Source organism: Ziziphus jujuba, chromosome 8 (assembly GCF_031755915.1).
Source record: "Ziziphus jujuba cultivar Dongzao chromosome 8, ASM3175591v1".
Classification (NCBI taxonomy): domain Eukaryota; kingdom Viridiplantae; phylum Streptophyta; class Magnoliopsida; order Rosales; family Rhamnaceae; genus Ziziphus; species Ziziphus jujuba.
Window position 1 is genome coordinate 7,745,038 of NC_083386.1, and position 22,367 is coordinate 7,767,404.

A 22,367-nucleotide genomic window follows, 5' to 3' on the forward strand; every position below is an offset into this window, starting at 1 on the left:
CTCGTGTTACGTGAAAATTATGATTTATTTGTTATCGATATTTCTGTACCGTTTGTTAAATAAAAATATATGGGATGGTAATTGAGAAATTTTGATATATTTCCCACGGTAATTTTGGAAAACGGTACAGTTGGTTTAATAATTATTTTAGACGCATCGATACAGTATTGGTGTTCTGGTATATGTATATGTGGTTCAGCGCGCAAGTATTATTATTTCACCCGTGAGTTGCCATTGGACCATGGGCAGGCAAGTTTGTTATTGGCCACAGCCGCCCCCCTCCTTGGCCGGGATGATGGTTCAGCAGCGGTACTGTCGGGACGCCGAAGTGCGGTTTGCAAGTTTCTCTCTTTGATCTCCCCGCCAGTCGATGCTCAGGACGCTGGGTATCGGAGGGCATCACCGGTATATGGTGTGATGTGTCAAGTGTAGTTTTCAAATAAAGTTTCAAACCCCAAAGGTGTTCAAAAATTATTTATTATAATTTATTGCATTTTAATTATATATTGGGGTATTTATTTATTTACTGTTTCTCAAATGGTTTAATCCCTTAGTTTTCGGGAAGTACAAATATCGGGTTTTGTGAAATTGTTTTAAAAAGAGAACATTTCCAACGGAGTGATTAGTGAGAGTTTTGAGGGAAAAATTATCATTTCCAACTGTTATTATTTATTTATTAATTGTTGGTATTAATTCAATTCCCTTATTGTTATATTATTATTATTATTATTATCATTAAAAGTGTTCAGTAGTTAAGGTCACTCATTGAGATGATTAGCATATCACGTTTTTAAGTTCTGTTCCCTTAGGTGCAAGGGGTGGTAGACGTTCTTCCGGAGCGAACCAATTTTCCGCGGCTATCGTGTCTCGAGAAGTACCTTTGTATTCATTCATTTCAGTGTATTATTTCTTTCATCTTTGTTGTATTTCTGTTGACTAGCACTTCATAAAGCTTTGTATACTATTTGGACACTTATGTTTTATTTATGCACTGGGTTGCTGTTATTATTGTGAAGTGCTGTAAATTGTGGAACAACTTGTAGTTTTGCGGGAGGAATAAGGGGGTGATTATAGAAGTGTGTTTTCAGTGCAGGTAATTTTTGGTAAGTCCTACCCTTAGGGGAGGTGCTGCCGGATTTTCCGTTGGAAGGATCGGTGGTATTTCCCTAGGATCAGGGCTTGTCTAGGGTTCCAGAGAAGGAATTCTGGACGGGTCCTGACATGCAGAATGCAGCAAACCATACTAAATAACTGATGCCACTCTTGTACAAGCCATACTAAATATCAGCAGAATGCAGCAAGCCATACTAAATATCTGCAGAATGCAGCAAACCATACTAAATAACTGATGCCACTCTTGTACAAGCCATAATAAATATCAACAGAATGTAGCAAGCCATACTAAATACTAGAAATACAACAGTTCAACAAATACAACAGTTCCACTTTAAAATGTAGCTTTCAACAACCATGGACTAACTCATCACAATACTGTCAAAATCAAATCCAATGACATAAAAGCAGTGCTCCCATCATAGCTTGCCATCTTTCTAGAAATACAGTAGACTTGGTCTTATCCACACTCCTAAACATATATCTTCACTTCCTCCTTGCAGTAGACTTGGTTTTCTCCATAACCATGATAGCAGACCAATTGGAGGATACTCAGAGAAAGTTTCCACAACCATGACAACATCTTAACCATTATTCACCATACCATACCAGCATCACCATTCTTCAATAAATTGGGTTCCTCAAATCTTTTTCTGCAAGTTATAAACCATGCAACCATTATTCACCATACCATACCAGCATCAGTAATAACACTTTGGCATGACTAAACTGTCTACCATGCAACAGATAACAAGCATGGCCACCCCAATACCATAGATAGCTTACAAGATGCAGATCGTTTATCATACACACGCAGGGGGTCATCTCTCATGAAACTATTGGAAACCTACCACAACAAAGCAAATTATTAGATAACTTGCAGGTTAAAAAGCAAGTTATCAGCCCAAGAAAATGTTGAATACTATCAGCTTACTACTTTTGACACTGTATGAACCATAAAGACACGATTAAGTTAGTTTCATACCTACAAAATTAAAACTATTAGCTTCATATTCAATTTCCGAGGCTTGTTGAGAATTGTCCTCAATGTGTGACGACCTAATAAAAAATGCAAAATAGTTTGTACTTTAACACATCATTCTAATTCCATAAAAATAATGACTGGATAGTTTCTTATTACCAAAGAAATGTAGACTTTTCTTACCGATTGGTAAAGGCTGGACAATTTCTTTTGTCGTGCGATTATCCAATTTTTCCACATCCATTGCATCGTCAACCCATATACTTTGCAGCAATTGGTGCCTTCTCTTTTTCCCCCTTTAATCTTCTTCCACATCCCTTTGTCCTCACTTGAGATGGGTCTTTCAATGTTGTCTCATGTACATTACTACATTTTTCAGAAATGCCTCCACTCTTTATGCTACCAACTACAGATTTAATCTTATCAATAAGAGTTTAAAAACCGTCCTTTATAATTACACTTGCCTCTTCATTTGTTATGGATTTATCAATAACTTCTTAAGCAAGTTGAAACAATTTACTTCGCCATGTAAACATTGAACTACCTTTTTCATGTATCTCAACACCATGCTTATCAACTATTACTTGAGATTTTGCAACTTTAGTCCACCTTTTCATTATATATTAATTTGGCAAAGAATATTACCAAATAATCGCAAATATGCTAAAATATGTCTATGTGGAATTCCTTGACTTTCAAACTTTTTACAACTACAATATGCGAAGTCCAAACCTTTATCATAAACGATTTTTCGTACTATAGAGACCCCTTCAACTAGACTACTATCGACCTTATACATTTTATGAGTATCATTTTCATGCATAAATTGTACGGTTGTTACTAAGCTATACCACAACTCATCTTGGAACTTATAAAACATCTTGCATGTGTAAATTTTAGCCATCTGTTTTTCCATTTCCAATGGTAGTTTCAAAATAGGCTTCTTATTAATATCGACATGATCAGCACTTAACTCTTCGTGACATTGATGTGCAAGTGCCCTATTAAATCGAAATATAAAATCCATCAAAAAGTTTTTCTTCGAAACATACTTCTTGAAAAATGAATGAGAGTTTTCTGCACGTTGACTACTTGACATTCTAGCTGAGAATATATGATTAACATATGCAGGCACCCATCTTGAACATATTTCAAATATTGATTTTAACCAATTATTGTCACATAAGTTTGCCTTGTCAATGATAGTCACCCACTTTCTTTCAAACTCTTCCGGACATTCTGATTCCCATATGCATTTCTGGAAGTCCTTGTAAAAATCTCTATAAGTGATTGCATCTATCTGTATAGAGAACTTTTCAAGTATATGCCAACTACAATACCTATGGAATGTATTTGGCAGGCTATGAGCTATAACCTTTGTCATTGCAGAATCTTGATCGGTAATAATCATTTTTGGACTGTTAGTAGGCATGGTCTTCTTTAAGAGCTCAAATAACCAAATAAAAGATTCAGTTTTTTCATCACTTAAGAATGCACATGCAAATAGAATTGTTTGACCATGATTGTTAACACCAACCAATAGTGAAAATATCATGCCATATTGATTAGTGGTGTAGGTTGTATCAAATACAATTACATCACCATAACATCCATAAGCTCTTCTAGAAGCCGAATCAGCCCAAAAACACCGTTTCAATTTACATTCATCATCTACATCAATTTCAAAAACAAATGATAGATCCTTTTCTTGCTCTGTCAGGAAATATTCCTTCAACAATTTTGCGTCTTGTCCTCTCATTTCATTACGCAGCTTGGTTTCATAGTTGTAGATACCCTTCTTCGTACACCCGATATTCTATATACCTCCAACTTAAAATTCAAGAACACTAATTTGCTAGTGGGTTGGTACATTTGTTGCTGAAAATTACTTAGTTAGTGATTTTTTTTGCTTCGGACACATTACGATGCGACCTCAATAAATATACTTTCTTAGGGGTTGATAATGCATGACTATGGCCTTCAACAAAAACACTAACGACATATTTTCCCAATTTTGATCTCACCACAGCAAGTTTCGTCTTACAATTTTCTCTTATTTCCCCCGACACCTTTTTCTCTCACCGGCTTTATTAGAAGATACTCCTTCTTTATAGCACACAAATTCTTTCCTCACAAATTCATTAGTATCCGTACATCTTTTACTTGAATTAATACGAACACTAAATCCCGCCTCTTTTGAATATTTGTTGTAAAACTCATGAACCTCATCCATCGATTCAAACTCTTGTCTAACCCTTGGTTTGTAAATTTCTTACACTTGGGGAATGTACAAATCATCAACAGAATTCGAACATGACAACAATGTTGTTTCTTCAACTCCTATATGATGATTATTCGCTTCTAGCTCTAAATCATCAATGTTTACATCTAATATAATAAGATAAACATAACATCATTATCAAAATAACAAGCAGCAATGTCTAAATAATATAAATTTGTATAACAACATAACAACAGATCAACATAGCATCATTACCATATTATATAATATAATTTGTATATAATTCATATCGGAATTCCAAATTGCCAAGCTAGCAGTATCTAAACATCGTTGTGCTATATTTATCAAAGTTTGCATGGAATTCCAAGTTGCAAAGCACAACATATGTTTGTATGCATATTTGATAATTTCAACCACATAGCCAGAAACCATAGAATTCCCCATTACGTTTCCAGAAAGCACATAGTTGAATATCTATCTCATTTTCAAGTAACCATAAATAGTTTGACGATTAAAGATATAGTCAAAGTCCTTTTAAAATGCCAAGATTACTAAACCAATGAATGATTTTATCGATTTGTGAATGATCTCAATAAATCATTTCTTGTATCTAGCTAAGTTCAGCAGATCTCAATAAATTATTTCTTCTATCTAGCTAAGTTCAGCATATCTAAAGTGACATATACCAAACTACTCGGCCAACAGGAAACTCAGAAGTACTAAAATTAAACCACAAGATCCGGTCATATAAAGACAAAAAAAAAATTTTACTTTGCAAATTTTTTTGCCAAGAAATACCTTTGTGTCCAGCCATTGGAGTTTCCTCTATTGGATTCATCTTCGATGTTGGATATTTCCTCCTCTCCACTGTCGCCCCCTCCCCCCCCCCCCCCCCCCCCCCCTTTTTTTTTTAATTACAGTTGAATCTGTATCACAATGGCTGGGCTTACAATGTCTGGTGGCTAATGGCTGGTGGTTGTTGGGCTTACAGTGTGTGATGGCTAACGGAAATGGGAGAGAAGATGGTGGCAGATGGTGTTGAATGGGGTGGAAGAGGAGTGAGAGATGAAGGAAATGAGAAGGAATTTTTTTTTTTTTTTATAGTTGAATCTGTTTCACAGTGGCTGGTGGCTGGTGGCTGATGGTTGTTTTAATCACAGTGGTTGATGGCAGGTGGTGTTGAATGGGATGGAAAAGATGAAGGAAATGAAAGGGAAATTTTTTTTTTTCCCCTTATAATTTTGACCAAAACAGAGGTGGTGTTGGGTGGAAAGGGGTGGCAGAGGAAGGAGGGAAAATGGGAGGGAAAAATGAATTGTAATCTTGACCATCCATTGCAAATTATTAACATCCAATGGTCAGGAATTGAAGCATGTTTTTCGTCCGTTTTTTGCTCCCATCCGGATGTTCGGAGCATAATCACCCCCTTTATATGTATATATATATATTCTCTCATGTCTCTTATAAGATTTTTGCCATATCAAATCTTTCTTTATATATAATCGTTTTTGTACTGGATGATGTCGGGTTTTTAATGTTGTTCGATTAACACCTACAATTAATTTATAGAAAAATTACATATAATTGAGCAATATAAATTGTGTGACATCCTCGAATGAAATTTTTTTACATAACTCGGAATGGAATCTTGTTCGTTCATAATTTATTATATTCTTTTGGGCCTTGTAGCCCATCTTGCTACAGCTACACAGGTCATAGCGAGCTGAGCTCAGGACAATTTCCAGCACTAACGACATTTTTCATTTTTTTGGTAATTATTTTGGCTGTTTCAGTTTGTAATTATGAATAAAACAATCTTTGAGCTTGGTAGTCTTCAGAACTAATAAATAAATACAATAATATACAATAATAGAGTTAAAGTGTCCCCCAACTGAAACCAAAAGAAAATAATAATAATACTAATAATAATAAATAAATAATAGCGAAGAACTTCGTTTTGCTTTTGCTAAAAGATGGAGGATACATATGACCCAAAAATATAGTGTTACATATAAGATCAGATGTGAATATTTTTCGACCAAAAAAATATAGAACTAATAATCTAATGTGGAATACGCAAAGTTTAGCAATCGAAACAAATAAAGGTAAGAGAAAAGGGCACCCAAGGGGGGTGGATGGAGCAAATAGAAGAAAACCGATGTTCTCATTATCTAATAGGTTCTCAAGGTTGTGAGTTTGATTACTGATAAGTTTCAATTATGTTTCATGGTATATTCTATCATACCCAAATTGCAGATGAAAAAGAGGGCTACAAAGGTTTCATATCAACCCCAGTAGTTCATGGACCCCATTTATAGACCCCATTTATACCTCGTGCTACGTACATTCTATCATATTCAAATTCTTGCTGAGAAAGGATGTTATAAAGCTTCATATCAACCCTAGTAACTCTTGGACCGATGGATTTTTTATTTTTCTTTTATTTTTTTATTTTTTTATTTTTTTTTTGTCTTTTGGTAATAGAGAGAAAGAAAACTGTTTTTGTTGGTAATCAAGAAAGAAAATTGTTGGATGGTCTGAAGTTGCATTAATTTACAAAAAATTAATGCAACTTCAGCAGATAGGAAATTCGGAACTGGTATGGAAAGGCGCGAGCAGCTTTGGCGAAACCTTTTCATCACTGTTAATCCATGGTTTGTTGAATTGTTGGCCATAGGTGAAGCATCGGATTTCTTCATTCAAGGCAGTGGTGAAGTATAATGTATTAATTGCAACTTCTTCCATTATTATTGTTATTATTATTTTATTACAATTTGAAAGATGCATTAGGGATATTTTAGCATTTTTCAAACAAAAAACCAAGCCCCCCATTATTGTCCTTTTCAAACCCAAACACTACATATTAATTGTCAATCTCAAATTGCATTGGCATCGGGATGATTGATCCAACACTTGCAAACCCATCAAAGAGTTCGAATTCTTTATCTGGGCTGCCCAATTTTCAACACCCAATTTCCTAGCTGGGTCCTCCAAGAAAGCTTCTTGTAGCTTCAATGTCTCTTACATTTATGTGTTAAAATCCATGTTGCAAAGTTCTTCTAAGCCCATGAGCTTCTCCATATTTTGTTCTGGACAATACAGAGGCAAAAATGAGACTAGGGATTGTTTGTTGAGGAGGATCGTGCACCTCAAATATAGATTCCAGAGCATTCAAGTGTTAGCATACATATTTACCCACAAAAAAAAAAAAAAAAAACAAAAAAGTTAGCATACATTAGTTGTGACTTTTTCTCAACCAAAAACATTGAATTTATAATTCTGTGCTACAGAAATTTTAGCAATCAACACAAATAAATACATGTGATCTGGAAAAGTAAACCTTGCTTAACGTTGGATTATTTACAATTTTTTGTGTTGGATGGTCTTGAAGGTGCATTGAATTACATTCCACAAATTTGTAATAATTCTTTTTCCACCTCATCCAATATCTCTTCCTCAACTTTTCTTTTCAATCTGTCACTCATTTTTTTGGCTTTCCTCCTAATATCCTCCCCATTTTTTTCCACCACCACTTCTCTGATCACTTTTGCCACATTTTCCCTCTCAATCCCTTTGTTATTGCTCCTCTTAACCTCTAAACCAACCCCAGAAGAAACTACGACTCTAGCATTCCATGGTTGATCAAGTTGCATTGGCATTGCTATGATTGGAACTCCAAATTTTATGCTCTCCATCATTGAACTCCATCCACAATGACTCAGAAACCCTCCAATGCTTGAATGGCTTAGAATCTTTATTTGGGGTGCCCAACTTTCAACAACTATTCCTTTTTCTCTTACCTTTTCTGAAAACCCTGTTGGAAGAGCGTCTTCAAGCTTCACTTTCTCTCCTTCTGGAAACCTAACAACCCATATAAAATTCACATTGCTAAGCTCTAGTCCATGAGCCATCTCCTCCATATCTTCCTTTGACAAATAACACTCACTTCCAAACGAAACGAACACGGTTGACGACTCCTCTTTCTTATTCAACCAGTAGATGATGTTCATGCCCTCATCATCATCATCATCATTAGGGTCTGGAACCAGAGGACCAACTGGGATAATCTTTATGCCAAAAGAAGCATAGAGATAATCCATATATTTCCCCTCAAGCTCCCTAAAAGACTTTACCAATACCGTACCAAAAGACTGTCTATTCAGTTCGACAATTTCTTCACCTTCTTCGTGTTGTTCAGACGGATCATGATCACTTGAAGATGTTAAACTCATTTGGGCCAACTTTTCTTTCAAATCATCAGTACAAAGTTCAGAAAATGGGAATTCTTCATCTTTGTTCTTCATATAATGATACACAAAAGTGATACTTGCCGCTCCATTAGTTATAAAGGAAATGGCATGAATATTAAGAGAAAAAGCTAATCTTGGCAGCCAATTATGTACATGGTAATCAAAAATTACCATATCTGGCTTAAGGGTTTCAATGATATATGTGATATTAGGCTTAGACATGTTAGAGGCTTTTCCAAGTAAGGGCATGAGATGTTGTGGAAGCCCTTTGGTTGTGTGGTAATGAGGAGGAAGCTCAGGAAATGAAGGAAGATGTAGCTCCACTAGTTGTATAGAATTGAAGTAGCTTGAGTTTGCATAGAAAAGCTTTGGTTTAATGGAGTTGAGATTTACAGGGGTGGAACAGAAATAGATGTGGAAGTTTCTGCGAGTGAGCCTCTTGGCTAGCTCTAGATATGGTAATATATGACCATGAGCTAACCATGGAAGCATCAGAACACTCAAACTCCTATGGGACAAATCAACCATGACTCTCTCTCTATGGATCTCTCTCTTTCTTTGCTGTCTACGAAGAAGGTGCTAGCTGTATAGAAGGTATAGCTAGCTAGAAATATGAAAAAAAACCATGGATGTTTAGGTAATAAATTTAAGCACCGTTATACATATAGATATGTTGTAGAGTCTCAAAAACTTTTCTTCTAGCAAAAGAGAGAAAATGAAATACCAAACTTATTAAAAAGAGACAACGTTCTGACCAAGAATTTTGCAATTGATTAAAAATACAGATACCGGCTTTATGCCCCTTTTCTGAAACTTTCAGAGCTTGTCAATTCCAAGATCATCTTACTACCAGTAGTTTTTGCATGGTTCCTAGAGCTTTTATGCATATAACTCCGCTATAACGACCATCGGCAATCATAATTTTTTTTTTTTTTTTTGTTATTTGAATCCGTCGACAATCATATTTTTGTTAGGAACGCATCCAGTTACTAATTTATAAAATATTGTATGTAAACTTAAAATGTCATATATAGTTTAATTTACCTTTAAATTACATACAATTGGATACTATTTCCAGCATCATATAGATGCCGTTACTAGTCATAGTGATAAAAGTGATGTGCATTTTTTCAAAAATAACTAGAAGACAATAAACTAATATTTCCTAAACTAGAAATAACTAGAAGATTATAAACTAATATTTTATAGGCTACAATTAACTAGAAGGATATATCTAGAAATTATTTCAAAATAATAAAAAAAAAGGTTATATCTAGAAATATCTTGAATAAAAAATTAAGAAAAAACATTTCTAGAGAAAGAATGTACGCCACATGTTAAAGTCGGTAGTTTAAGTCTTTTGTTGAGAAATCGAGTTTAACCAGCTATACATATGTTTTTGTATGTGAGAGAAAAACAAAGCAATAGAGTCGGCCACTTTACCTATTTGTTACCTCCTGTATATATACTCCATCAGACCCAAAAAATCATCGAATCCCACCTTTTCGTACCAGCCTCTTTCAATTACCAAAAACTATTTGTTTTAACATCTCAAACACCTAAAATCCCATCATATAGACTTATAGCAAATTTATATATATATATATATATATATGTATATATAATATTGTTCTAGAGACCTAGGAGTCTCCTCCTAATTACAACTTTCATGTTATTAAAGTGATTTTTCTAATGCCGTCTTATTCGATCGCTGTGGTATTCATTATTTGGAGTTTGGTTTTTGTTTATTCCCTCGTATCAACTTCACCACCATCTCTCCTTAGGCTTCTGAAAACGAAATAAATATTAATAAAAAGTCCATATATAAACATCGATCGCACACTCCTCAATATATATATATATATATATAAACAAACATAGTCCAAATTTCAGAATACAGAGATCAGTTTATTTAAGTCAAACATGCATGTCCGCCAAATGTCCTTATCATAAGCGACACGTTGAGTTTTGCTCCTTACACGTGCTTCTTAGTCGTCTTTACCAATACCACGTGTTTAATAAATAAATATTATAACATAAAGCATGATTTCTTTATTTTAATTCTCGACATGGACTTCCCGGTTCTTAAAAGGATAATATATATGAAAATTAAGAACAATATATTTGGCTATTTATTGCCACAGTGATGATGAATTTTTGTGCAATCCATTTGCCATTATTAAATACTAATTATATGTATTTGATTATATTTGTAAAAAAGTGAACCTTTTCTCAAATCAATTAAAATGCTATATGATTTGTCACATGAGCAAATATATATATATATTTATTTATTAATTCATCTAATTTGATTAATTTATCTAATTTACAAACAACTAAAAATATTTCATTTTCATTATTCAAACTTATGTATTACACGAATAAAAATACTCTACCACTAGAACTACCCGCTTTATCATATAAACAAATATATATATATATATATATATATAAATATGAAAAATAGGATTTAAGCCAAAAAAAAATATAAATAATATGGTTCGGATTACCAAGTAACTAACACTAATAAATATTAGATTATCAACGTTTAGATTATCATGTGGCCCACAGTATCGCTAAATATGCCACTCATTTCTTTGGTTTTGAGCCCTGCTTAGAAGATGGGCCACAATGGCTTATTGGTTTGCTTAGTAATGGTATGTGTAATTCTGTTTCTTGATTAATGCATCTTTAATTAAAAAAAAAAATCCTTTATAATCCGCAAGCACTATTGTTATTAATTGCTGATCACAAATTGCATTGGCATTGCATCGACTGGGACTCCACGAGTCAGACCCACCAAGACCTAAAAAATAGCCTGCCCAATTATCAACAACAAATTTCCTGGCCAGACACCAAGACCACAAGTTCTTCGTTCGGCCTGCCCAATTTGTCAACAACTAATGTCCTTTCGGCTAATCCATTTCCTATATAGGCCCTCCAAAAGAGCTTCTTGGAGCTTTCTTTTATCTTCCAACGAAAGCCCAACGAAACCCATTTGTATGTATATAAAAATCCAGGGATATTGGTACGGATACCCATGTCTGGGCCCAAAAGTGGAAAAATGTCTACTTCTCTTAAAAAAATAAAAAAAATAAAAAAACATAATTTTGCCTATATTTAACTTGTTGTACCTAACTTGTAAATGTTACTATCAGTATTAATTTTTAATATTATTTTTTCAATGATGCATGGTAAAAAAAAAATAACATTATCAAATATATATTTTATTTGATCATGTTACATTATTTTATCTATAAAAAAATTTGTGCTGGATCCTATTTCTTTAACATTTAAAAAAAATTATAAATTTTATTATTTAATGATGTAATCCTCTTAACTATTTTATTATAATGGGATCTATTATTAATACCCAATTGCATTTTTTATGTCAAATTTGATATAAAAATATAATTAATATTTTATACAATATTCTATTGAAATATATAAAGAGTACACTTAATACTACTTTTTTTGACATAATAAAAAAAATAATGCAATTGAAAATGCTCTATTTTTTAACATTGCAATATAAAAATATAATGTCGTAAGAGAAGATCTAACTAGCTAAGTATATACAATTCACGTTATCCAAAATTTTCAACAGCATGCAGTACTACTCTTGTTATTCATACATTAAATAAGAACATATATATATATATATAAGCTTTTTCTTTTAGTTTTTATATGTTACTCTTTTCTTTTTTTTTTCTTTTTTTTACTTCAAATTAGAAATTTATCGAAACCAAAAAAAATGCCATATAATAAGTCTTGATTCAAAAGGTTTTCTCAAATACACTTTATTAGGTCATACAATCAACACATGAGGACGGCAACCAATTTGGTTCCATTGGTCCAATAACATAATGGGTTACCATTCATTGATATATACTGTGAGCCAATCTATTAAATTTCCTATGGGCTAAACAAAATTTAAACTTATAAACTTTTGAATATACAAAAATATGTCATTAAAAAAGAATTCGGAAGCCTAATGAATAGGGCTCTTTTATGAATATACAACACATTTCCTCTGTTATCATGAGCAACCACAACCAACCAGGTAGCTTCCATAATTTCTCAGTGATGCATCCGAATTTAGCTTTATAGATCCCACTGGTGGACAGTTCCAACACAGATTGTTCCTCTCGCTAGATTGCTCTTGTCCTTGTCCGTTCCTTCCTTCTCAATTCTGAGCTTCAATCAATTCTTTGAATCTGCTTCTTATCAAAGGTGGTGAGAGGTCCACAATTTTGACACTTCCTTCATGATAAACTTTGTTTCCGAGCCACCATAGACGCTCAAGAGTGATGGCACTGAAAATAAAAAAATTTTCTTTATCTTCCACATGTACTGGGAGTATTTCTACAAGAAATAACATCAAATCATTACATCCCACTAAATCCTATCTGATCTCCCACGGACTGACAAACCATAGTCTCCTTGCCACTTCACATTGGAAGAAGACATGTATTCCATTATTGGCACAATTACACCCATGTATACAAACATCACTTTCTACGTCAACTTCCCTGGCCATAAAATTCAAAAATACAGAAAAACCTGAATTAGTCAGTTTTCACATAAAAAACTTTGTTCTTTCATGGGTTTTGGCTTTCCCACAAATACTTCCACAAACTTTCCACAATTTGTTCTCCTCCCTCTTCCAAATCGTACGTCGACTTCACACTACAAACTTTCAACTTGGTTTTTATCCAATTGAATGTATCTTCCTGGTCACTCATGGCCCAGAAAATTTCCTTAATCTATTAGAAATTTAGGGATCTTCCCAAAATATTATATAAAAAATCCACATTATCCAAACAAACTCCCACTCCCACTGTTCATGCATTAAATTCACATTATCCAAACAGTTTTTCTCATTGACCAACAAAATATTATATAAAATATAAAAAAAAAGAAAGGAAAATGCATGGTCATTGCATGGTTCAGTACACACTGTATATGTAATTGTCTCCCACATTAATGGCTATATATTTTTCTCTCTCCCCCCGAGTTCTATGTCTAATAAAATACCACTAAGAATCCACCATTAATTCCACTTTACTTTTCCACTTATGTCACCCCGCCCGCTTCAGTTACACAACTACACCCATCAGACGGGGGTATTTTATTTGAGCATTTTATCCATATTTTTACATTTTGATATTAATATATTTTTTTAATAACAAATATAGTTATCAATACTAAAATTTAGCATTATTTAAAAAATAATATATAATAAAAAATAACATTGATAAATATATAATTTATTTTATCTATTAAATAAGTTTGAATTTGATTATATATATATATATATATATATATATATATTTTTTTTTACTTTAACAATTAAAAAATTAAAAATATTAAAAAATTTATTATTTAATGGAATAAATTTCATAAATTTTGTTATTATAAAATTTATTATAAAAAATAGCATGCAAAACGCAGAAACAGCATAACTATATTATTTTTTGGCATTACAATAAGAAAATTCAATAACACTCGTAGACGTCGTCCTCTCTCTTTAAGATTACCTTTTTTTTTTTTTTTTCTTTTCTAATTGGGATTTCTCTCTACTAATTTATTCTTTTAGAAAAACATAGTAAATTAACCAGAGCTTGCATAGAATGTGACAAAAAATAAAAGTGTTTAATTTGTGAATGGTAAATTGGTCCAATAGTTTTCGGGTAGTCCTCCACCTAAGGGAAAACACCAAAATAAATAAAAAAATAAAAATAAAAATCCGACGAGCTGAGAACTCCTTTATTTATTCACACAGAAGGTGATAGTGGGGGAGGAGAAAGAGGTGGAAAAAATAAAAAAAGTTAATTTTTATTTAGAGGGTATGATTGGTATTTAATTGGATAGAACAAGTGAAAAGTGAATAAAAATTATGTTATTTTAAAAATGATGGGACATTTTTTGATAGTTAGCCTGAGAGGTTTGCTGATTTCTAGCCAGCCATTGTGCTTAATTTGTTATGTATAGATGAGAAGATTTCTTGATACAGAGTCAATTTCAATGGATTTGATTTTCATTAGAGGGGCATTAAGTCGAGTTATTTTTTTTTTAAGAAAAAAAAATATTTTAAAAAAAGTTTTTTTTTTTTTCCAAGAATTAATCATTCAGCAATAAAATACTAACCAGATTCAATCTCCAATATCAATGAAGCCTATGAAACTAGTTCAAATATCTGCAACAATCTTTCAATAAAGTTTTCTTTTTTAACTGCATCAGCTTGTCAAATTCTCTCTCCTTCACCAAGAAAGGCACAGCAGATGCCCATATGCGTTTTGTCCTTTACGAAACAGATAGAAAATGATAAGACTAATGCACACCTCAAAGATTCTAGAGAATTCAAGCAATTATTCAGCTTACATTATTTGTCCGATAAAAAATGTGAAACATTTCCCGACTTAAAAAACAGAATTTATAATCTGCAGCATAAAACATTTAGCAATCAACACCAGCGAAGGCAAGTGGGTTTGGCAAAATAAACTTGCTTGTTTGATTATTTAATAATATTTTGTCTGAACATATAATTCTCCTATATTTTGTCTGATCATAAAGTCTATTTTTTATCATAAGGCTAAGTTCAAATCTCATATCCAATTATTAAAGGTAAAAAAAAGAAAAAGAAAGAAAACTAAAGAAAGAAAGAAAATTTAATGGCCTTGAAAGAGCATGCGGATTAAATTCCACAAATTTGCGTTAGTTCTTTTTCCACCCTATCCATCTCTTCCTCAACTTGTCTTTTCAAATTGTCGCTCATTTTGATAACTTTCCTCCTAACATCCTCCCCTGTTTTTTCCACCATAACTTCTCTTATCACTTTAGCAACATTTTCCCTCTCAATTAGCCTCTTGTTTTTGCGCTTCTCAATCTCTAAACCAACACCGGAAGAAATTACAACTCTAGCATTCCATGGTTGATCAAGTTGCATAGGGATTGCTATGATTGGAACTCCAAATTTTATGCTCTCCATCACTGAACTCCACCCACAGTGACTCACAAAACCCCCAATGCTTGAATGGCTTAGAATCTTTAGTTGTGGTGCCCAATTTTCAACAACCATTCCTTTTTCTCTTACCCTTTCTAAAAACCCATGTGGAAGAGCGTCTTCCAGCTTCACTTTATCTCCTTCAGGAAATCTAATAACCCATATAAAATTCACCTTGCTAAGCTCTAGGCCATGAGCCATCTCTTCCATATCTTCCTTTGACAAATAACACTCACTTCCAAACGAAACGAACACGGTCGACCACTTCTCTTTCTTGTCTAGCCAGTTGATGATGTCCGTGCCCTCGTTGTCATCGTTGTTGACTAGGTCAGGAACAAGAGGACCAACTGGGATCATCTTTATGCCAAAAGAAGCATAGAGATAATCCATATATTTCCCTTCAAGATCTCTAAAAGACTTCAACAAAACCATACTAGAAAACGGTCCTTTCCATTCGACATCTTCATGATGACCATCACCTTTTTCGTGTTGCTCGGACGGATTGTTTGAAGATGATGTTAAATCCATTTGGACAAATTTTTCTTTCAAATCATCTTTACATAGTTCAGAAAATGGGAATTCTTCATCTTTCTTCTTCATATAATGATACAAAAAAGTGATCAGAGCCGCCCCATTAGTAAGGAAGGTAATGGCAGGAATTTTAAGAGAAAAAGCTAATCTTGGTACCCAATTACGCAAATGGTAATCATAAATAATCAGATCAGGCTTAAGGGTTCGAATGATATTTGTGATATTAGGCCTAGACATGTTAGAGGCTTTTTCAAGTAAGGGCATGAGATGTGGTGGAAGCCCTTTGGTTGTGTGGTAACGAGGAGGAAGCTCAGGAAATGAAGGAAGATGTAGCTCAACTAGTTGTATAGAATTGGAGTAGCTGCTTGAATCTGCAGAGGAAAGATTAGGTTTAATGGAATTGAGATTTACAGGGGTGGAACAGAAATAGATGTGGAAGTTTCTGCGAGTGAGCTTCTTGGCTAGCTCTAGATATGGTAATATATGGCCATGAGCTAACCATGGAAGCATTAGAACATTCAAACTCCTATGGGACAAGTCCACCATGACTACTCTCTTTATGTCTGATATTCTAGCTAGCTCTCCTTTTTCTATGCAATCTATAAAGAAGGCAGTGGTGGGCGGCTATGCACATAGAAAGTACCCAAGATAGAAATATATATATATAGAGAGAGGGAGAAATTTACATGGACCTAGTCGGTTGGGTAATTAATTAATTTAAGATTATTATACAGTAGAGTCCCAAAATCGTATTAGTCTACCAGAAGAAAAAAGACAAGAAGAAAATTGCATTTGAAGTCACTCAAATATTTGGAAAAATAGAACCACAAGGTTGATGGAAATTAAAGAGAAATTGATACACATTTTATAAGTCTCAATCATACTTCAAAGTACTTGGTTAAAATAAAGATACCCTGACTTTGTAGTACTTTTTTTTTGGGTAAAACCCTGACTTTGTAGTACTTGTTCAAACTTTCACATCCTCGTGCGAATCTAGAATATTCATCCTATTACCCTTAATATATGGATCACCATTACCCTAGACTTTGATTTTTAATTTCTTCATAGAGCCTCTCCACGTATATTATGTGTTTTTGAAGTGTATTTAATATTAGACTTCGAGATTCCTCCAAACAGCTTCGACGTTGGAAAGTCACTTTCGTAGGTTTCTTATGCCGGCCCATGGGAACACTGTCTGGTATTCTCTGTTTGGCCTTTGGCTTTTATTTGGTGTTTTCTGAGATCATTCATCGTCACCACCTTCTTTTTCCTTTACCCCATTTAATAAGGAAATGAATGTCTAGGTTATTCAATGAAGAAAGTCCATACATAAACATCAATCATTTATCAATGTGCAACCCGAGTCCAAATTTCAAAGACGATGTGTGAAAGAGTTCACTCAAACATGGCGGCCAAACGCATTCATCATAAAAGCATTTCCAAGAGATTGTTGTTTATACGTCTAAATTTAGTAAGATAGTTAAATTTAAAATTGTTTTTTAATAATAATGTTAAAAAAATTATTTATAATTATTTATTAATCATATATTTTTTGTTTAATTTTTTTGGAAAAATATTGACTTTTTAAAAAAGAATTACTTTTTAAAAAAATTTATAAAGTCCCGTAGATTTATAAAAAATAAAAGGTTATTTAATAATATTTATTATTATTATTTTTTTACCATGTTAGTTTAATAACATGTTTAGATAGATTTATTAAATATATTTTTTAAGTAGCTATCCATTTTTTAATACAGTAACAACTTTAATAATATGCAAAACTATTGAAGATGATTTAAACTGCACAATATATTTAGCTCTTTAAAATAGTTCCTAATCGCCTTTACTGCTATCATATATTATATATAACTATAAATGTGTTTTTTAATTGTCTCTACTAATCCCATATACTATATATACCTATATCATAACATGGAATACAATTTTTTTTTAGTTTAATTTTTGACATGAACTTTGGTGTCTTTGAATAGATATACTAAAAGAAAAAAAATTCACCTTTTGTCAAAAAAAAAATGAATATGAGAAAATTCTTTTTTTTGTTTTTGTTTTTTGCTTAAAGAGAAAATAAATTCTTTTAGATAGTTTATCGAAATGCTACATGATATGTCAATTTCGTTAGTTATATGGTAATGGTTATCAATCATTAATTATTGTAGGTGTATAAACTCATTTTACAATCTAACATATTGAACGTATATGTTTGTGACAGAAAAACTACATGTAATTTTTTTTTTTAATTTGTATAATTTGATTTTTTTTTTTTTTTTAAAGCAGTAGCTTTGCTCAACAATGTATCTGAAAGTATTTTCCATTAAAAAAAGAAAAGAAAAGAAACAATACAGCTGGTGGAGATGCTAATTGGCAAAATTCCCACACAGACTAGTTACAAGTAAATCATGCTGACTGTTCACCAAAAAAAGGTGAATCATGCCTACTTTCAATGCCCAATTACTGGCCTTATAGGTTCAAGTTCAACTATGTACATTCTTTTTACCCAAAAAAAAAAAAAAAAAAAAAAAAAAAAAAAAGTTCAACTATGTGATGTCTATGAACATAGATGTTAAGAGATAAATGATCAAATCTATAAATGCAAAGCAAAGAATTTTTAAATCTAAAAAATCTGAAAAGGTTACCAATTTAGTATTATGATTATGGCATAATTTACAGGACAAATTGCTTCATATATATTAGCAAAAAAAAATTAAAAAAAATTGCTTTATATATATATATATAGATATAAAATGAAAAAGTTTATGAACAAATTAAAACTAGAACCCAAAAAAAAAAAAAGTTTAGGGGGTTCGATCCGACCATGATATTTTAATTCGGACTATTACAACTCCTCAAGCGCAGAAGGGAAACCCCAAAGCAAAAGAATGTGGAGGAAAGTGTTAAGCGGCGCAGTAAAGCAGCGGCCATGGCGGCTTATACCAAACCGGAGGTCAAGCTCATCCTCCGTCTCCTCCGCCGTCAACTCCATGATTCTCCGCTCCCTCAAAGAACACTACCACGAAGTCTCCAAGATGACCCCCCCTCCTGTTCGTACCCTCCTCTCTCTCTCTCTCTCTCATTATATCTATTACATACATTTTATACACAGGCATATATGGATTTTACATAGAGTTGTTTTCAATTCAATAAAAAAGTTGATTTTCTTTCTCTATTGTCGATTCCAACAAATGGGTATCAGAAAGTGAGCCCTCCTTCGCCTTTCACGGTCGTAAAGGGCTCTCTGGATGGAAACGGCCCGGTGCTAAGGCGAAGCTATGGCGAAGAGGAGGTTAGCATATCTGTAATGCGGTTGGCCAACATTATTCCTGGAGCTGGTGAGGATAGTGGTGATGGTGATGAGGATGGTGGGATTAACCAGCTGTTCCTTCATGTGGATGTTTCCAAGCCCGGACGGTCGGATTCTCTGCATTTTCTTTGTGGGTTATATCCTGATGCTCTGGGGATTCACTCTGTTTCCATGAGACCCAAGGTCAAGGCTGATTCGCTTTCCCTTGCGGTACCCAACACCTACGATGGCCCTCTTTTCGAGTAAGGAAGATTGTTTCTTGTTTCTACTTGTAATTCTTACTTTTGTTTGCATAATGATAGTGAATAGAAAGAGAGTTAGGCTCTTTCAGATTGGTATTCTGAGAGCTTTCTAGTCTTTATCTATGTGGACAGTATTTGGAAACTTAACAGCAGTACAACCAAGTTATCCAAATAGAACTAACTATTAGTTGAAGTTGCTAGTCAAATAACTAAAATAGTTGCTAGTCAGATAGTGATATGTCACATGACATGGCACTGTATTGTTTACCAGTGAATATGCCTTGTTTGATGGTCTTATGCTCTGAAGGATAGTCAAAGAAGAAGGTTGAAGTGGGAGGTCTGGCTCTAGATTGGGTTGAGTGATGGGAAAGAATTAATCAAAGACCTTAATCTAGTAAGGGCTGTTGTAGATGATTGCAATTGCCCTTTTAGGATAAGGGCTGTTTGATTTGACTTTATGCTTTCTTCTGGGTGCAGTCACCTATGAATATTGCCCTATATTTTTGGCGGCTTTTGTACAACTTCAGAGGAAAATCGAGGTTTAAGCTTTGGGAAAGTCATTTCTTGTTAGAAGTTCATAATTGAATAGTTTAAGGTTTTGGGATTTCATTTCTGGTTTTGTGCTGGCTGGAAGAGGGCTTAACAACTTCGAAGAGAAAGATCAATATATAAGCTCTGTGTTTGAGTGACTGAAGAGGCTTCTTTTGACTAAAAACTTAAGTTTTAATGTTTGTCTGTGTTACTCATCTTCAAAAAATCTCTTCACTATTAAGTGTGGGCCTTAAGAGTGTTGATATCAGGCTTAATGTAGTATCTACTCTTAAATAAAGTATGAACCAAATGTAATAATTTTTTTCATTCACAGTTTGATACAATGTGTAGAACATAGATAACCGTAATTGTTATCCTTAGCTATAGGGATGCATCGATCATTAACTGTCCATAAAATGCAATGACATGATGATTCTTGACTCTCATCCTTAAAAAACCCAATATTTCTTTCCAACCATAATGTGCAAAAGAAAACCAAAATTGCCCCTCTTTTGCTGAATCTGTGGAAAGAATTATCAGCTTTCACTGTATGAAAAGGTTTCAGCCTAAGTTTTAAGGCTTTTTTTTTTTTTTTTTTTTTTTTATAAATTTTTTTAGCACTATATATTATAGTGGCTTCTCAAAGATTATATGTAATTAATATCTGGTGATTGCACTATATGAAATTACATGGGTAAATGTTGTCTTAGGTAATTCTGATTCTTGGATCAAATGTTCTTGAAGCTACGATGCATTGCTATTGGAATGATTATTCCACTTTGTGGTTTCTCTAATATTCATTAGGATGCAGATAGTGGATCTTTGTTCCTTTTCTTTTTCCTTTTTCCTTTTTTTTTTTAATTACCCTTTGATTCTGTATAAATAGAAAATGGCTTTTAATTATATTGCATGATAACTTTTTCAATATTTGACGTCAATTTTTACCAATTGGCAGAGATCTGGATGAAAGGATGAGAGATGCATTTCACAGCTACATAGAAGAGCGAGGTGTGAATGATAGTCTCTTTCCATTTCTTCAAGCATGGCTGTATGTAAAAGATCATCGAAATCTAATGCGTTGGTTCAAATCAGTAGGAACATTCATCAATGAAAATAAATCAGCTAAAGACACTTAAATTTATGAGGTAGTTTAAAAAAAGATGTATCTATCAGCTGTGATGCTAGATTGCTTCCAGTTGAGTTATGCATCTTCAACATGGCTTGGTTGTGAGTACATTGTTACAGTTTTGTAAAAGAAATGCAGGTACAGGCTAGTATTTCTCCTGTTTTTGTAATAGATATTTATGATGTTTTGACATTTTATGCTGTTTTTGCAAAACATTCTTGTCATTGGCGGTGTATATAAATTCCCATATTTATATCTCGAGGAATACGATTTGGTAGGACTTTGATAACTGATAGTCTAGCATGAAGTGCGACTGCAAATGATGAAAAAGCAATGGATCTAATTGAAATGAAGGTCGAACATCATCTTTGTATTCCATTTTGTAACTATGTTCTTTATGAATTAATTTGCAGAAACTTCTCTGCTGGCCATCTTTGCTATTTTCTGGATTTGCCCTTCTTGTTGTCTATGCTACATCTTGAATTCCATCTTGCTTGTTTGTTTGGTTTTGTGCCTCATGTTATAATACCTTTTTCATTGTTCCTTCAAAAATTAATCTCTGAAAAATGATTGTCGGGTCATTGAAATCATTTGGTTGGACAAATTACTAGGATTGTCTAATGTTTTTAGACTTAATCATGGTAAAGCATGCATTTGCAATCCATATGGTATTATGCTCCAGAGTTCCATAATAAACTATTCTGTGCTGAATTTTCTGTTTATAAGGAATTAGACCTTTGCTGTATACAAATTCTTGCCCTGATTTTGCCAGCATTGATTCTGGAAAAATGTTCGAGTTCTGAAACAGTACTGATACTTCTTTCGAGTGTTCGAACATTTTAGCCCATTCCCCCTTTATAGAAGAGCTTGGTTTTGTTGTTTAACTCTAAATTTTATGAGTCTTGTATTTTGATGCATTGCTTATTTATATTTTTCCATCAAACTTCTATATGTAGTTTAGTAGAGCGTCATTTGCACTTAATTTTTTACCTTCTCGTTAATATCTACTTTCTTAATTAAATTGC

At 33.2% G+C, this 22,367-nt stretch overlaps 4 protein-coding genes across 4 annotated transcripts; 1 reads left to right on the forward strand and 3 right to left on the reverse strand.

Annotated features, from left to right (window-relative positions):
* Window positions 1-2,346: 2,346 nt before the first annotated feature.
* On the reverse strand, window positions 2,347-3,854 carry LOC125421511 (protein FAR1-RELATED SEQUENCE 5-like). Its single transcript, XM_048470701.2, has 2 exons — window positions 2,828-3,854; window positions 2,347-2,501 (listed from the first exon to the last, which is right to left on the reverse strand). Exons 1-2 carry the CDS (start codon window positions 3,852-3,854, stop codon window positions 2,347-2,349), a joined length of 1,182 nt encoding a protein of 393 aa, XP_048326658.2.
* Window positions 3,855-7,307: 3,453 nt separating this feature from the next.
* LOC107412975 (beta-D-glucosyl crocetin beta-1,6-glucosyltransferase-like) lies at window positions 7,308-10,673 on the reverse strand. Its single transcript, XM_016020821.3, has one exon. It carries the CDS (start codon window positions 9,113-9,115, stop codon window positions 7,739-7,741), a length of 1,377 nt encoding a protein of 458 aa, XP_015876307.3. The 5' UTR covers window positions 9,116-10,673; the 3' UTR covers window positions 7,308-7,738.
* A 4,276-nt stretch (window positions 10,674-14,949) lies between these two features.
* On the reverse strand, window positions 14,950-16,768 carry LOC107404373 (beta-D-glucosyl crocetin beta-1,6-glucosyltransferase-like). Its single transcript, XM_048471058.2, has one exon. It carries the CDS (start codon window positions 16,668-16,670, stop codon window positions 15,285-15,287), a length of 1,386 nt encoding a protein of 461 aa, XP_048327015.2. The 5' UTR covers window positions 16,671-16,768; the 3' UTR covers window positions 14,950-15,284.
* Window positions 16,769-18,911: 2,143 nt separating this feature from the next.
* LOC107404376 (uncharacterized protein At2g39795, mitochondrial) lies at window positions 18,912-21,631 on the forward strand. The gene is made up of 3 exons (XM_016011321.4): window positions 18,912-19,183; window positions 19,336-19,685; window positions 21,172-21,631. Exons 1-3 carry the CDS (start codon window positions 19,022-19,024, stop codon window positions 21,350-21,352), a joined length of 693 nt encoding a protein of 230 aa, XP_015866807.2. The 5' UTR covers window positions 18,912-19,021; the 3' UTR covers window positions 21,353-21,631.
* The last annotated feature ends 736 nt before the right edge of the window (window positions 21,632-22,367 follow it).

Bases quoted from the DNA above. Each gene is read 5' to 3' on its own strand.
- LOC125421511 (XM_048470701.2), bottom strand. From the start codon at position 3,854: ATGAGAGGACAAGACGCAAAATTGTTGAAGGAATATTTCCTGACAGAG. The intron at 2,502-2,827 runs GTTTGGACTTCG...TTAAATCTGTAG, and splicing joins AAAAATCGTTTATGATAAAG to TTGGTAGCATAAAGAGTGGA.
- LOC107412975 (XM_016020821.3), bottom strand. From the start codon at position 9,115: ATGGTTGATTTGTCCCATAGGAGTTTGAGTGTTCTGATGCTTCCATGG.
- LOC107404373 (XM_048471058.2), bottom strand. From the start codon at position 16,670: ATGGTGGACTTGTCCCATAGGAGTTTGAATGTTCTAATGCTTCCATGG.
- LOC107404376 (XM_016011321.4), top strand. From the start codon at position 19,022: ATGTGGAGGAAAGTGTTAAGCGGCGCAGTAAAGCAGCGGCCATGGCGG. The intron at 19,184-19,335 runs GTTCGTACCCTC...AATGGGTATCAG, and splicing joins CCAAGATGACCCCCCCTCCT to AAAGTGAGCCCTCCTTCGCC. The intron at 19,686-21,171 runs GTAAGGAAGATT...ACCAATTGGCAG, and splicing joins TACGATGGCCCTCTTTTCGA to AGATCTGGATGAAAGGATGA.